The following is a 14,694-nucleotide window of genomic DNA, read 5'->3' on the forward strand; positions in this document are numbered from 1 at the left end:
TAGCTTCTGCATTCATAAAACAATATAAGCTCTTATTAGTTTATTATTGTTTTTCTTTAAAAATAAACATTTGTTTGCATCCACTGGTGGTGTCACAAGATTAAAACGTGATTTTTAAAAAGATTTCTTGTTGAGAAAAAAAATGTCTTGTGAGCACGAGGCGTGGGACACCAATTACTGTATTTTCTGGACTATAAGTCGCACAACGCCAAAAATGCATAATTACGTAGAAAAAAACATACATAAGTCGCACGGCAGTATAAGTCACATTTTTTGCAGGAAATTTATTTTCCAAACTACTTGACCAAAACAGACATTACGTCCTCTTGGAAGGCAAGTTCTAACAATAAAAGAATAGAGAACAGGCTGAATAGGTGTAAGATATGCTAACACAATGCTTATTCAGCTACACAAAAAATAAACATGAACAGAAAAGGTGTCCATTGTTTATGCAACATAAACACTTTTTTCATTTATAAGTCGCTCTGGAGTATAAGTCACAGGAACAGCCAACCTATGAAAAAAAGTGCGACTTATAGTCCGGAAAATACAGTAATAAATAAACCCTGTGTTGTGAACCTCTACCCTGGCATTTGCTAGCAAGCTGTTAGCATTTTTAAATAGTATGTATAGTATCATGCTATGTATAAATAGCATGTTGAAATAAGCTTGCTAACACTTAGCATGCTAGCACTTAGCAAGATAGGACTAAGTACCAGTTCCACAACGTCCTTACATCATGGCATATGTTTGCATTTAGACACGACTAAATGGCCTAAAATGCTAACTATTAGCATGCTAGCACCAAGCAAGATAGCACTAAGTGCTGAAAGTCCTATAGGCAAGGCAAGTTTATTTTTAGAGCACCATTCGTACTGCAAGTCATTTAAGTGCTTTACAGAAAAGGGTAAAATCACTTTAAAAAAAATCATAAAAATCGATAAATCATTCCATTAAAAAATAAAAAAATGATGAGTTGAATATCTTAAACCTCTCAAATGGATTCTTAAATGAAAATATTGATATTTATATAGTGGACTACTGGAATTCTGATATTTCTAAAAAAAAAACCACATCTGAGCTTGTTTGTTCCATAGAACAACAGCGTGAATGGAGTGAGCCCTTTTGTCATACAGTCTTATGGTCTGGGTGGGTGGATTAGAGCGTATCATAGTCGAAATTTAATTAGCTGTTACACTGTCATATTTTTAAATTTACCTTTCTTCAAATTGTCTCATCTCTTCGACACAATCTCGTCTATCGTCTCATCTTGATCCTGTGACACCTCTAGCCACCTACAGGGGTTTAAAAAAAATGTAAAAGTGGCCTCCTCAGTATGCAGCTTTCTGGGTAAAAAAAAAAAATGGACACCCCTGTTCTGGAACTTCCCCTGAAATTTTGGTTGAATTAGGAGTTATTGTTCCTTCTTTTGTGATCCGTCTCACCCCATTATCAAGGTCAATGTGAAAAACATAAAAGTGTAAAAAGAAGCTAACCAATAATGCCTGAGAAAACTACACTAATATAAAAACTACTCACCCTTAGATGATGCTTGAAAGGATGGAAGGAAGTGGAGGATTGCAGAGAACCGAGTTTCCTTCATGCATCACTTGTTTTTTTTTCACTGCACTTTTGAACTATCATGCAAGTGTAAAAATAAGTTATACACAGTTCACAACAAGAACAATGAAATTGCATACTCACCTATGTATAACTTTGCATGATGTAAAATCCGAGTTGAATTACAAGTTGGTAAGGTACGTTAAATTCATCAGGCAATGTGTGTGTGTGTAGCAAGATGAATAGAGGGAGGACCCCCTGGTGGGCCTCCTCATACATCCGCAGCCTTCAGTTCCTCAGCAGGTAGCAAGCACCTCGTTCCCCGGATTTAATACAGACGATGGAGCAGCCTGGCAGCTTCAGTTATTTTCTACTCTCTCACTCACATACATAGATAGATACACAAATGGAGACATAAAAATGGATCAAATGGACATGTGTTTTTAACAGAAAACATAATAACGTTGACAAATTTGCTTTCTAAAAATGACTGCAACACAGGCAGGTCCAGTGTAATGTAATGTTGCAGGTACTGAGACACATAGTTGACTATAAAGACTATTGAAGTCAAACTGATGTCATTCTCACTTGAAAACATAAACATTGCACAAACATTGCTTGAAGGCAAGCTGGGACTGTTATAATAAATATTCTTCACGGAAGAACACTCCCACCTAGTGGAGGAGCATGCACCTAGCAGCTTGTGCTTCCTGACAACCGTTCCCGACTCTTCATTCATTCATTCATTTTCTACCGCTTTTTTCCTCACAAGGGTCGCAGGGGGGTGCTGAAGCCTATCCCAGCTGTCTTTGGGCGAGAGGCGGGGTACACCAATCACAGAGCACATATAAACAAACAACCATTCACACTCACATTCATAATTATGGACAATTTGGAGTCGCCAATTAACCTAGCATGTTTTTGGAATAAGGGAGGAAACCGGAGTACCCGGAGAAAACTCATGCATGCACGGAGAGAACATGGAAACTCCACACAGAGATGTCCGAGGGTGGAATTGAACACTGGTCTGCGCGCTAACCACTCGACCGCCGTGCCGCCCTCGTTCCCGACTCTAACACTTTGTAAAGCGCCCCTGCTGCAGAGCTTTCACGGTTCATTAAAAGTGATCCATTTGAATTTCTTCTTTCTTTGCACATCGAATGCAACTTCACAAAGTGCTGAGTGAAAATAGCTTTTGAGGCCTCGCTGTGATGACATGGAACGCAAAAGTTTGCATGCAAACTTCCGAGATGCTGAGTGATACTAAGAAACTGTCCGGAGAAGTAAATCATCTTTATGAAATTAGATCACACCAAAAAAAATACATTTTGTTATAAAATAAAAGTAATACTTCCCTGTGCTTGATTGCCTTTAAAACATTCACTCATCGTCCTTTACATTCATTTTGTTCGCCTCTTCCCCGCGTTTCAGTCCAAAAGCCTCGTTGTTCTCACGGCGATGGCGGCGCAGCAGCCTCCGTCAGACCGCCCGTCCCTGCAGGCACCTCATACTTGAAGACGACGCTGAACAGCTTCCCTCCGAGACGGTCAGCCAGCCAGGAGTTCTTGATGACGGCCATTTTGAGGCTCTCACAGCTAAGTGTGGCGTAGTAGTTGGTGTGGATGGCTCGGCCCATTCCTTCGATAATCACAAGGTCCGTGTTCCGCTCCCGTACCACCATGGCCAGAACTTTGTCCAAACGGCTGAACAAGACCCAAGACAAAGACATGTCTAGACAAGAAGGTCTTTCTAATTCTAAACAAATGACCCACCTCAGGTCCAAGCAGGGAGAACTGGATCCACTCTGAATCAAAGTCAGCCTGTCCTCCTTCAGCCCGGCCCTGAACAACAAATACAAGAAGATCAAATAATGATAATAAAAGAATGCGGCTAATGATCATTAAAAAAAAAGTTGCTCACTGGATGACTGGATCCATGGCGGCAATTCTCTCAGTCAGAATCTGCAGTTCTCCGTTTGTGACGTCATTTAGAGCTGGACCCGAATTGCTGGCCAGGACAACCTTTTACAAAGAAAACGATACTTATTAAGTGTAGATCTGATATCATTTGAGTTCAGTTTAATTTTTGTTTTGTTTTTTTGGGGGGGGGGCAAATATATGAAACATTACAGTGCATTTCTTACATGAATCAAAATATAACTTTCCATTATTTACATTTGTATTCAACTATCTGATCACAAGCCCAAAAGGAGTAGGCTGAAGCAAAAGCTTATAAATTCCTACCCCTTTTTGCAAGATATAATCATGTTCATGCCACAGTCTTGTTTTCCCCTGTTATTATTATCATTGTAATATTATTATTGTTATTATCATTATTATTATAATCTTTATTCAAAATCCAAAAAATCCAAAAACATGCTAGGTTAATTGGTAACTCCAAACTGTCCATAGGTATGAATGTGAGTGTGAATGGTTGTTTGTCTATATGTGCCCTGTGATTGGCTGGCCACCAGTCCAGGGTGTAAAAGACAGCTGGGATAGGCTCCAGCACCCCCGCAACCCTCGTGAGGAAAAAGCGGTAGAAAATGAATGAATGAATGAATGAATTATAATCTTTATCATTATTATCATTATTACCATTATTATTATCACCATTATTATAATCAATATTAATATTACCATTTTCATCATTATAGTTGTAACAAGATTTTTTTTTTATTATTAATTATTTAATTTTACACACTTCATTGCTTCTTGTAGAGTGCTGTATCATCATCACATAAGATATGAATACATTTTACCTTGTTGTAACATGTATTTATTTAGTAAGTATACCATCACTGATATAGACTAATTGCATTGGGACACCTACAGGAATTAACCATGAGAGAAAATCAGGAATCCCTTGTTTCTTCTGAGAAGACTTTCTACACTATAGAGTGTATAAGCCGTCCAAGAACGCCTCTAAGGACCTTGCTTTGTCAAGTGGGAACAGAAAAAAAGCCAAACATATACAATTCTCCAGAAGATAAGACTAAATAAGTGCGTTGTGTGGTCATAAAGCTGTTGTTCATCTTACCTCCGTTCCCCGAGAGAGAAGCTCCCTGACAAAAGGCATCACTCCTAGAATGATGTCTACTCCACTATTATCTACGAAAAACAAGGCACACTTGTGAGGACGCCCCTGAAAGACACGAGCAAGATGGATTGTGTTCAGGCAGTTCGTGCTCAGCAGCAATAAAACAAAAATTAAAAATAAAACATATACAGTGGAACCACAGTTTGTGTATATGATCCGGTTACTGTACAATATGGCGAACTTTGTGTTGTGTTACTAATACACTGCATGAAGGTAACTGCGTTCTTATTCACAAAGCATCCAGACAAGTCGGCTGCATCGCTAATTTATGATGTGCTGTCATGTATGCTGCTGTATTGACCTCTTTAATCTCAATTTCTCACAATATTTTGCGACTTTCTTTGGCTCCATTTTAGGTTATATGGCAGCCATAAAGAAAAGCAAAGATTTGATCTGAAAAACCCTACTGAATTCAAGCGATACCTCGTGGCGAAACACAAAGGCGGTGTCTCTGTTGATATTCCAAATCATATCTTTGTAAATAATAATAACAATAATACATTTTATTTGTATAGCGCTTTTCAGAGTACTCAAAGACGCTTTACAGTAGAGAAAAAGAATTAAAAATAGAGTAAAAACAGTAAAAGATGGATTAAAATAAAATATCCAAACATTCATTCAGAAAAGACTCAATAAAAGTAAAATAAACCAAAATCTCCATAAACATGTGTTTTGTATTAACATTTTTGACTTTCTGGAACAGATTAATGGGAGTTCCATTATTATTATTTTTTTTTAATGTATAAATTAATTCAGGTAAGAGTACATTCCGAGACCGAGAGTTCAATTCCACCCTCGGCCATCTCTGTGTGGAGTTTGCATGTTTTCCGGTTTCCTCCGACATTCCAAAAACATGCTAGGTTAATTGGCGACTCCAAATTGTCCATAGGTATGAATGTGAGTGTGAATGGTTATTTGTCTATATGTGCCCTGGGATACAGCTGGGATAGGCTCCAGCACCCCCGCGACCCTCGTGAGGATAAGCGGTAGAAAATGAATGAATGAATGAATGAGTACATTCCGGTTCAGGACAGACAGATGTGTGATGCTAACCAAGGTTCCACTGTTTGACATGACAACAACAACCAACCTTAAGTCTGTGGAACCACTGGTCATACGAATCCACAAGCCAGGGTCTTTCTGAAAGTAGAAAGAAATAAAAGTTTGGTGTTTTTCAGGTGCATTTGTGTAATACATTACTTGATAAGTATGCACAGAGATACCTTCCAGTTGCCTCTTGGCTTCCTCAAAGCCAAACTCTGGGTCTGATTCCAGGACGCTGCATATGAGAAGGCTACATAAAAGCATGCTGCATTGTTACAAGCTGACAGAAACTTAAAGAGCCAAGTCTACTGACTCAGACACGGCCTTGGCTCCCCAGTCGAAGACATTCCCAGCCAGGACGCCCCTGACCAGCGCAAACTGTCGCTCCTCCCAGCTGAGTGCCTCCAGAGTCCGCACGGCTTTCTGGTAGAACTTGAGAGCTACATCGTTCTCCCTCTGCTTAATCTGAAAACAAATCCAAGTGAGGAAAGGGTGTGACGTGTGTACAAACATCATATTAAATGAAGTGTGATGGAACAAGAACATGTGATAGGATGACCATGAAAAAAAAAAACAGTTGTGGTGGACAGATGGCGCTCAGACCTTTGAGTAGGGATCAGGAAAGTTGAACTCGTTTAAACAGTGTTCCCTCGTGTCTAACAGACTTCTGACAGTGAGGGATCCGTAAGCACTGCGTGAGAAGAGAAGCACGCTATGTTAGCCAGAGAGAAAACCGGTATAGATTCTTCCCGTGATAAGAAAACGACTTGATAAGCGTCAACAAGCCGAGCTGATGACTTCACTCCGCGGTTGATATACAAGATGACTGACGTAACGTGTGTGGAACCGCTCAGTCGTTGCAACAAATCATAACAAACACTGAACAATCCCCTCCCGACTGAAACGGGTTGAATTGTCGATAAAACCCGGCGAAAGCTGGCTGCCTAGCTTCCATTCTCACAAGAATAAAACAAGCACGTTTATTTTTGAACGTAGCTCGTCTTCGCCGTGAACATACATTCAATACAACCCAGTCCTCGTCACCGTCCTTCAAAATAAGAGCATAGTTTGTCCCATGTCTGCGTAAACAAAACAAGGGTGTGATAAAAATATCTTCCATAAGCAATTGGAATTGCATGGGTGACTACATCTTCCTTAATCACAAGCACGGGAATTACAGTTTCTTGAAGATTTACAAGCAATTTGTGAAGATGCTGACATCCCATCAGAAAAGTTTGTTGCCAGTTTGTTACCAATAAATACATGTGCATCACAATTTGAGACAAGCGTATTTCGCTATGTAGCTTAAGGTTTGTAGCTTTTTAAAGCTGCGGAATTTAAATTTTAAATGTTTTATATTATCATATTGAGATACATCTAAAATACCATGATACATGCTAAAGTCCATATCGCCCAACCCCAATTCATATGTATATTTTAAATATATAATTAAATATATTGTATACTTGATATGCCTGAGAAGCGTTAAGCGTTGTTACTACCTAGTCCAGAAAAAGCATGGAGGCATTTTGAAGTAGGAATAAAGTTAAACATTCAAATGATGTATGCATGAGTACTTACAAGGGCTGGTGGCGCAGGGTCTGAAGCTTATGTCTGTACTTTTGACGGAACTTCTCGGCTCTCTCCACCGACTCGGGCATGTCGGGTTGACTTGCTACTGCCCTCTTCACCACCTGCTCGGGACAACAGGAACACTCATCAGCTGATGGAACATCACACGAATATAGTTTGCTGTGTGACTGTAGCACCGAGAAGCCAAAAACTTTGATCAACTACAACCTTTGGTATACATTTACATTTATATATATATATTATATATATATATATATATATTTATATATATATATTATATATATTACACTACTATAATAATTATAAAAGCAATCTTCACTCGCTAAATGTACTGCAAAAAAGGTCAGTAAGGATAATTCATAATGCCGCCTACAGAGAACATACTAACTCCTTATTTCTAAAATCACAAATACTTCAACTTGCTGATATAGTTCATCTTCAAACAGCTAAAATAATGCATAAGGCTAAAAATAACCAATTAGCTAAAAATGTCATCCAATACTTCTCTACAAGAGAGGAGAAATATGATCTCAGGGAAGAAGTACATTTGAAACACTTCTATGCTAGGACTACGTTAAAAAGCCATAGCATTTCAGTATGTGGAATCAAACTATGGAATTGATTGAGTAAGGAACTCAAACAATGCACAACGATGAGCCAATTCAAGAAACAATACAAGCAGTTGAGATGTGCTATATATAGCACTATATTGACAGTTACTATGGTACCCATTATGTCATTGGATGCTCATATCACCTCCTACTTCGGTAAGAGGTACATTATTTAAAAAAAAACAAAACTGTAAACTGTATTATGGAAAGCAGGAAGTGAACAAATGTAACAGTTACTGATTGTAAAAGTACCAGATGGAGGGGTAGGATTTAATAAGCTTTGCTTCTTCCTACTCCTTTTGGACATGTGGAACTGTGAACTGATTATGTGATGCATTCAATTGTAATCTGATGCACGTTCAAATGAAATAAAACCATTACCATTACATTTTTAATATCTGTCAAATAATGCATTGTTGGTCATTGGTCATTTTACAAAGCAGGTTTCGGACTCAAAGAGCATGTCTCACCCCGTCTAGCGCCTCCTCAAAGCAGTCGAGCCAGTATTCGCGGGCGAGGGCGTCCTCTGTGAGGTCCACCGTGTCAGGGATGTAAGACGAGGGATCCTGCAGTAAAGATAGATTCACCAGCTGCCTCTCCAACCGGTCCATCTCCAGCATGTCAAACTGGAACACAACGCAGAGGGGGGGACAGATGCTTAAGCACTTTTGTCAAGCTGTCAATCATCATTTTTGACAAATGTAACTTACAATTGATAATCGTTAGTTTACATTAGTGCTGTTTAGCGCTATGGTTACACAAAACATATCAATACATTCATTCATTCATTTTCTACCGCTTTTCCTCACGAGGGTCGTGGGGGTGCTGGAGCCTATCCCAGTTGTCTTCGGGCGAGAGGCGGGGTACACCCTGGACTGGTCGCCAGCCAATCACAGGGCACATATAGACAAACAACCATTCACACTCACATTCATACCTATGGACAATTTGGAGTCGCTAATTAACCTAGCATGTTTTTTGGAATGTGGGAGGAAACCGGAGTACCCGGAGAAAAACCCACGCATGCACGGGGAGAACATGCAAACTCCACACAGAGATGGCCGAGGGTGGAATTGAACCCTGGTCTCCTAGCTGTGAGGTCTGTGCGCTAACCACTCGACCACCGTGCCGCCCAATTCAATACAAATACAAAGTATTTCGTCAATCTATAGCTTCCCAGTATTACATACAGTGGCTGTTAGTCATAACTCTCACTGGTCTACTCAGTAATGGTGTCTTTGGCATTGGCATACAGTGTTCTCAAAACAAAGCATAAGGAGGTGAGTCAGAAGTGTAAACAAGTGAAGCGTGGGTGAAGGTACTTACGGCAAACTGAAGGTTAGCGAGACAGAAGAATGTTCAGGGAGGAAATGAAAAGAAAATCAGAATGGCGGCAATGAGAACAGATGGGACTTTTACGGTAACGTCAATCAAAGCAGCCACAGAAGGACTAAAAAGCAAATGTGATGTATAATAAGAGGGGAAGATACAACCTGATGAGCAGCTAACACAAGGTTGGTGTTCAACACGTGTTGGTAGGCTCACCGTTCCGCTACGCGCACGTTGCATGGGATTCATATCAGGGGATATACTCATCAGGCCAGAGCTTCCTGCGTAATTCTCTCCCCAGCTGTACTGGTTTGGATCTGGACAGAAAAAATATTGCATGATTAATATTGTTATTGATAATCCACACAGCACAGTACGAATGTCATGTATTACTGTCTTCTTCTGCTCCTTTGAGAAACGCTCCGATGGCGCCCAGGTAGCCTTCGTGTCTCAGAAACAAGGCCTGAACCTCCCCCTGCATAAAGTACAACATATCATATAGTAATACACAGACTTGATTGTTTCAAGACAGCAGAAGAAGAGGTGTTGCCTTGGTGAAGAAGTTGATGCTGTAGGTGATGGTGTGCATGGTGACAGGATGTCCTCTGATGAAGAAACCGCCGAAGTAAACTCGCGACAGGTTGTGGAGTTTGGCGTAAAGGCAGGCCAGCTGCCCGATGTCGTTGCTGATCATGTGGAGTAAACTCTTGGCCATGTCTTCTTTGGAGAACTCTGAAATGCAGAATAATAATAATACATTTAATTTATAAAGCACTTTATATCAAATGAATGATCTCAAAGTGCAACAGTCACAATAAAAAATAAAAATAAAAAATAAAAGTTAACAGCAAGTATCACAATAACAGAATAAGAACATTTAAAATAAGTAGAGCAGTGGAGGTGGAAATGACCAAAGCCAAACTAACACACACAGTGAACCAAAGACATTAAATATGCATTCAAATAGGCAAGCTATGTAAAAGCTTTTCTAAAAACACATGTTTTTAAACCTTTTTTAAAACAGTTTAATGCAGGGGTCTCAAACACGCGGCCCGCGGGCCATATGTGGCCCGCAGGACACTAGTTGAGGGCCCCACCTTGATGTGAAAGTTTAATGTTAGTGCGGCCCGCGCAAGTTTGATATGGATGCTGTACGGTATCATGTACCCAGAAAAAATGATTACGTTTGATTAATGTTCATGTTAAAGGTTAAATAACTGTTAATAGTTATCCTCCCTATCCGTGTGGAAGTGGTAAGTTTTTGGCTTTTGGCTTTCTAATAATGCTTTGTTAATTTTAATCTGAAAAAAATAATTTGTCTACCTACCAACTATATGTGGTTTCTTATGTTTTTTTTTTCGCACCCTCATCAGGATTCTCATGACTTATGTTGTGGCTGGTATAATGTGTAAACGTACAGCATACAGCTAATTTAGCTAATACAGTCGTCCCTCGTTTATTGTAGCGGCGATAAGTGAATGGAATATTTCATAGTCAGAGAATAGAAAACCTGTTAATGACTTCCTAAATACAGGTTTTAACATTATTTGAGCCAAATAGGCATGAAATAACACCCCAGTAGTCACAGGGCAAAAGCAAGCTGAAACTCAATCCTGAACCCCGATGTTACTTCCTGTCCACCACTCATCTTGTTCCCCTAGGGAACACATTCAGAGCAACACAAACAAGCAGGAGTTTCATTCATGTCTTAAATGGCTTATTTAGTTATCTATACTGGGTAATACGTGTGTACTATGGGGGGTTAGTTCATCTTCAGGGCTCTAATAATGTTGAAAACCAAAGTTAGAAGGTTGTAAGAAGGCTTTCTATGCTCTAAATATGAAAATACTCATTTTATACATCATATTATACATTATAAAAATTAATGCAAAAGGAACCCTACATCACGTAAACTCACAGTCACAATAAAAGACAGGTCTGGAACCAACTAACCGTGATAAAAGGGTTATTGTAGTACTTGGTTTGGATAGTGGAAATGTGTTAGTAGCAAAGTGAGCTGAGGAGAGCTGTGTAGGTAACGAGGAGTAAAAAAGGTGTTTTTTTTAGCAAACAACCATGTTTCACCTTTGTCAGCAGTGGCAGACTTTCCGAAGCTGCTTGCAATCAGATCCCCTGTGAGACCCAAAGATCCATAGGATCCTCCGTAAATGTCTTTGACAAGCATGTCAACACTGGTGTGCTGCCCCTTGGAGGCCAGCTGCAGAAGCTCGTCAAATCTCTGCAAAAAAAAAATCAAGTCCATGAAGATGGAAGGATAATAAACTTATTATTGACTTTATTATAATAATGATATCCATCTTTTTACCATCCTGTTTCCAGCGTGTAAATCCCTTTGAGACGTTTTTGTGATTAAGAGCTATATAAATAAACTTGACTTGACTTAATTGGCGACTCTAAATTGTCCATAGGTATGAATGTGAGTGTGAATGGTTGTTTGTCTATATGTGCCCTGTGATTGGCTGGCAACCTGTCCAGGGTGTACCCCGACTCAGTCAGCTGGGCTAGGCTCTGGCATACCCCCGTGTACCTAATGAGTATAAGCGGCATAGAAAATGGATGGATGGACTTTTAAGGTCATTTATGGTTCAATACCTTCGTTTTGGTGAGCAAAGCCCCAAGGCCCCAGAATGTCCCTCCTCCAATTGAGCTTCCTCCAATCCGCTCAAATTTGTCCTCTGATTCCACCTGCTCGGAGAATTACAATCAGGCGAGATGTTCCTTGATTAGCTAAATACATGTATGCAATACTTTTAATTGTAAAAATTGTCTATCTGCCATTGTTTCGTTCTACGACCAATCACAGTCTATTCTCCAGTCCATTACCTTGACGATGGACACCCCAGAGCCGATGTTGACGAGCAGGTAAGGAAAGATGTCTGGGTGAGTCGTTTGAAAGCGGAACTCGGAATCGGCGTGTTTGGCGTAGACAAAGGCCTCGTGGGGAATGTTCCTCAGCACAAAGTTACAGCCCTTGATGAGGCATGTCATCTCATCCTCCTTGTCCACTCTGACATCCAACACAAAGAGTTCGGCTAGTCATGGTTAAGAAGTACAGGAGTGGGAAACATATACAATTTCATGATTTTTTTTTCAAATTAAAAATATAAATATTGATCTTACTATTTGTGTGGAGATGACCATATACCTAAAAATGGAACTTACTGTGTTGTAAGTTTCCGTCCTGGATACTCAGTACAATATGATTATACGGGTGCACTATAATTATCAGACCAATAGTAATTATTATTATTAATAATTATTATTAATTATTATTTCTCCAAATGCTCTGCAAACATTCCCAGATGAGGCTTCAACACATCAAACCTAATCAGTTCCCTTAAACGCTAGCATCGCAGTGACACCCGGGGCCGGGGGCTTGTTCCTATCACCGCTGCATTTGAAAAGTGCAAAAAACTTGGCCAGAGACAACCCAAGGGTTAAAGCGAACTGGAAAAGATGGCACTGGACGACCAACCCTTTACCATCGTAGGAGATATTGGATTTTGTAGGCTAATAAACCCCTTGGATCCACGGTTTGTACTCCTGAGCTGACGTTTTTTTTAAGTTTTTTTGTTAACAGTAGTGATGTCATGATATTTGGTAAGGAGAAATCTATAACTACAGTTTGTCAAATATTTGTTATTTTAAATTAAATAAATTAAATGAATAATTAATAATATAATTCATAATATAATAATATTAAATATATAATTTAAATAATAAATTAAATACATTTTAAAAATGTTTTTAGAAAAGCAGGTTCAGTATCGGCTTGAAAATAATAAAAATCGCACATAGCTAAAATGATCAAAGTGACAAAGTAAGCTGTGTGGTCTTCATGTGAAGAGACTCCCCCTCTGTCATATATGATAATCCTTCCTGTGCGAGCCTGTCACATGTCATCTTGTCACTTGTATGACAATTAGGAATGTTAGGAATGTTGAAAACAGCACGCACCTGAGTCCCAGTTTCCTTTCCAGGAGTTCTTTGAACTTATGTGCCCCACCACCTGTGGCCTTAATAACTTTGGTTTCCGTATTGACCAGGTGGTCTTTGATGAAGTCCAAGCACGTTTCAATGTACGCATTCTCAAACTTGATGAAGTGCAGGCGCGCGGTCACTTCCTCTTGCACGGATATCTCATAGAGTTTGTCACTGGCTGCCTCCTGAGAAAAAAAAACACAAAAAAAACATGAGCTGGTGTGTTCAATTCATACTTAATAATAATAATACATTTTATTTGTATAGCGCTTTTCAAAATACTCAAAAGACACTGTACAGAAGAATGGAGTTGAATAAAGCAAGTAAACAGAGTAGAAGACACACCAAAATACAACATTCATTCGTTAATACACAGTTAAAACATGAGTAAAAGCTGAGTAAATGATATAAAAAGTTAGACATTAAAAACAGATTTAAAGAGGTGAGCTTTTAGTTGTCTTAAATATACATTTCCATGCATTGCAACAGCCCGTTATGCACCTTGGACTTTCATCATGGTGTCATTGTAAGTGTATTATTGCTCCAAGAATGTGTATATAAAACACATGTAATCCATTTTATTAGGTACATATGTACAAACTGCTCATTCACTTCAATCATTAATAGCAGAAACCCAATGCAATTGGGAATGTCAATACTTACAACATGGCTCAATCTGTGCTGGGAATGTTCACAGCAGCTTATAAAGCCAGTAGATAAGGCAAATAATGATAGATAAACATAAATTACCTTCGCAGAATGGTCGAAGGATCGAACTTTGGCCACTTTGTGCTGTACAGTGGAATAGTAGGCCAGCTTTGTCAGAGATCCTCCTGTAAGAAGTAAACAGTGGTGTGTCATTTAGTTGAATAAATGCTATATCATTCAAAATTGATAGCTAAAGCAGCCAACCTCCATGTATGAGGACATTATTAAATTATATAGATTGTTTGATATCGCGAAAAGACACAGTCAGTTAAGATTAAACGACTCTACTGTCAGACAAGCTGCTTGTTGACTTTCACTTGTGCTCTGGTGTTTTCTCACCATAACCAGTCCCGCTTAACCACAAAGATTGTCTATTTTTTAGCCGAATGGCGGTAGAATTAAAGTAAACATGCACATGTACAGTTACCTATGTCAATGGCGAACCGTTTTGCGTTCTCCAGATTGCGGAATATTTCGTCTGGAGGGAGAGTGATGCTTTTATCCATCGTATGACGACTCGCCTTGCTGCTGTCAACTTGGCTACATTCCGCCATAGTCTATGACGTCATTACGTTGAATGCGTGTGCGTGGGGCCGTCGGCCAATCAGCGTAGACGCAACGGTTTGGTGGGCGGGGTGTCACAACGCTGCTTGCTCACGTGCTATATTCCTGTATTGGCAATTGTTAAGTTTACAAATACAAATAAATGTCTGATTGTGTATTATTAAATATTTGACTGCTATATACT

At 39.4% G+C, this 14,694-nt stretch overlaps 1 protein-coding gene across 2 annotated transcripts; it reads right to left on the minus strand.

Annotated features, from left to right (window-relative positions):
* Positions 1-2,839: 2,839 nt before the first annotated feature.
* On the minus strand, positions 2,840-14,518 carry pank4 (pantothenate kinase 4 (inactive)). 2 transcript variants are annotated; one of them, XM_058054541.2, is made up of 19 exons: positions 14,374-14,518; positions 13,989-14,071; positions 13,215-13,423; positions 12,081-12,264; positions 11,850-11,942; positions 11,322-11,475; positions 9,787-9,968; positions 9,630-9,711; positions 9,453-9,553; positions 8,378-8,533; positions 7,285-7,397; positions 6,307-6,394; positions 6,017-6,168; positions 5,883-5,938; positions 5,750-5,799; positions 4,600-4,704; positions 3,481-3,581; positions 3,333-3,401; positions 2,840-3,263 (listed from the first exon to the last, which is right to left on the minus strand). In XM_058054541.2, exons 1-19 carry the CDS (start codon positions 14,498-14,500, stop codon positions 3,011-3,013), a joined length of 2,358 nt encoding a protein of 785 aa, XP_057910524.1. In that variant the 5' UTR covers positions 14,501-14,518; the 3' UTR covers positions 2,840-3,010. The 2 variants fall into 2 exon arrangements, with proteins under 2 accessions (XP_057910524.1, XP_057910523.1); XM_058054540.2 differs by having other exon boundaries at positions 5,883-5,953.
* Positions 14,519-14,694: the final 176 nt, after the last annotated feature.

The sequence above is a fragment of the Doryrhamphus excisus genome, linkage group LG18 (assembly GCF_037039965.1).
Source record: "Doryrhamphus excisus strain RoL-2023G ecotype Guam linkage group LG18, RoL_Dexc_Guam_v1.1, whole genome shotgun sequence".
NCBI lineage: Eukaryota > Metazoa > Chordata > Actinopteri > Syngnathiformes > Syngnathidae > Doryrhamphus > Doryrhamphus excisus.

Coding starts and splice junctions, on each gene's coding strand:
- pank4 (XM_058054540.2), bottom strand. CDS start 14,500: ATGGCGGAATGTAGCCAAGTTGACAGCAGCAAGGCGAGTCGTCATACG. Junction 8,534..9,452: donor AACGTGCGCGTAGCGGAACG/GTGAGCCTACCA, acceptor GTTGTGTTCCAG/TTTGACATGCTGGAGATGGA. Junction 3,402..3,480: donor GCCATGGATCCAGTCATCCA/GTGAGCAACTTT, acceptor TTTGTTGTTCAG/GGCCGGGCTGAAGGAGGACA.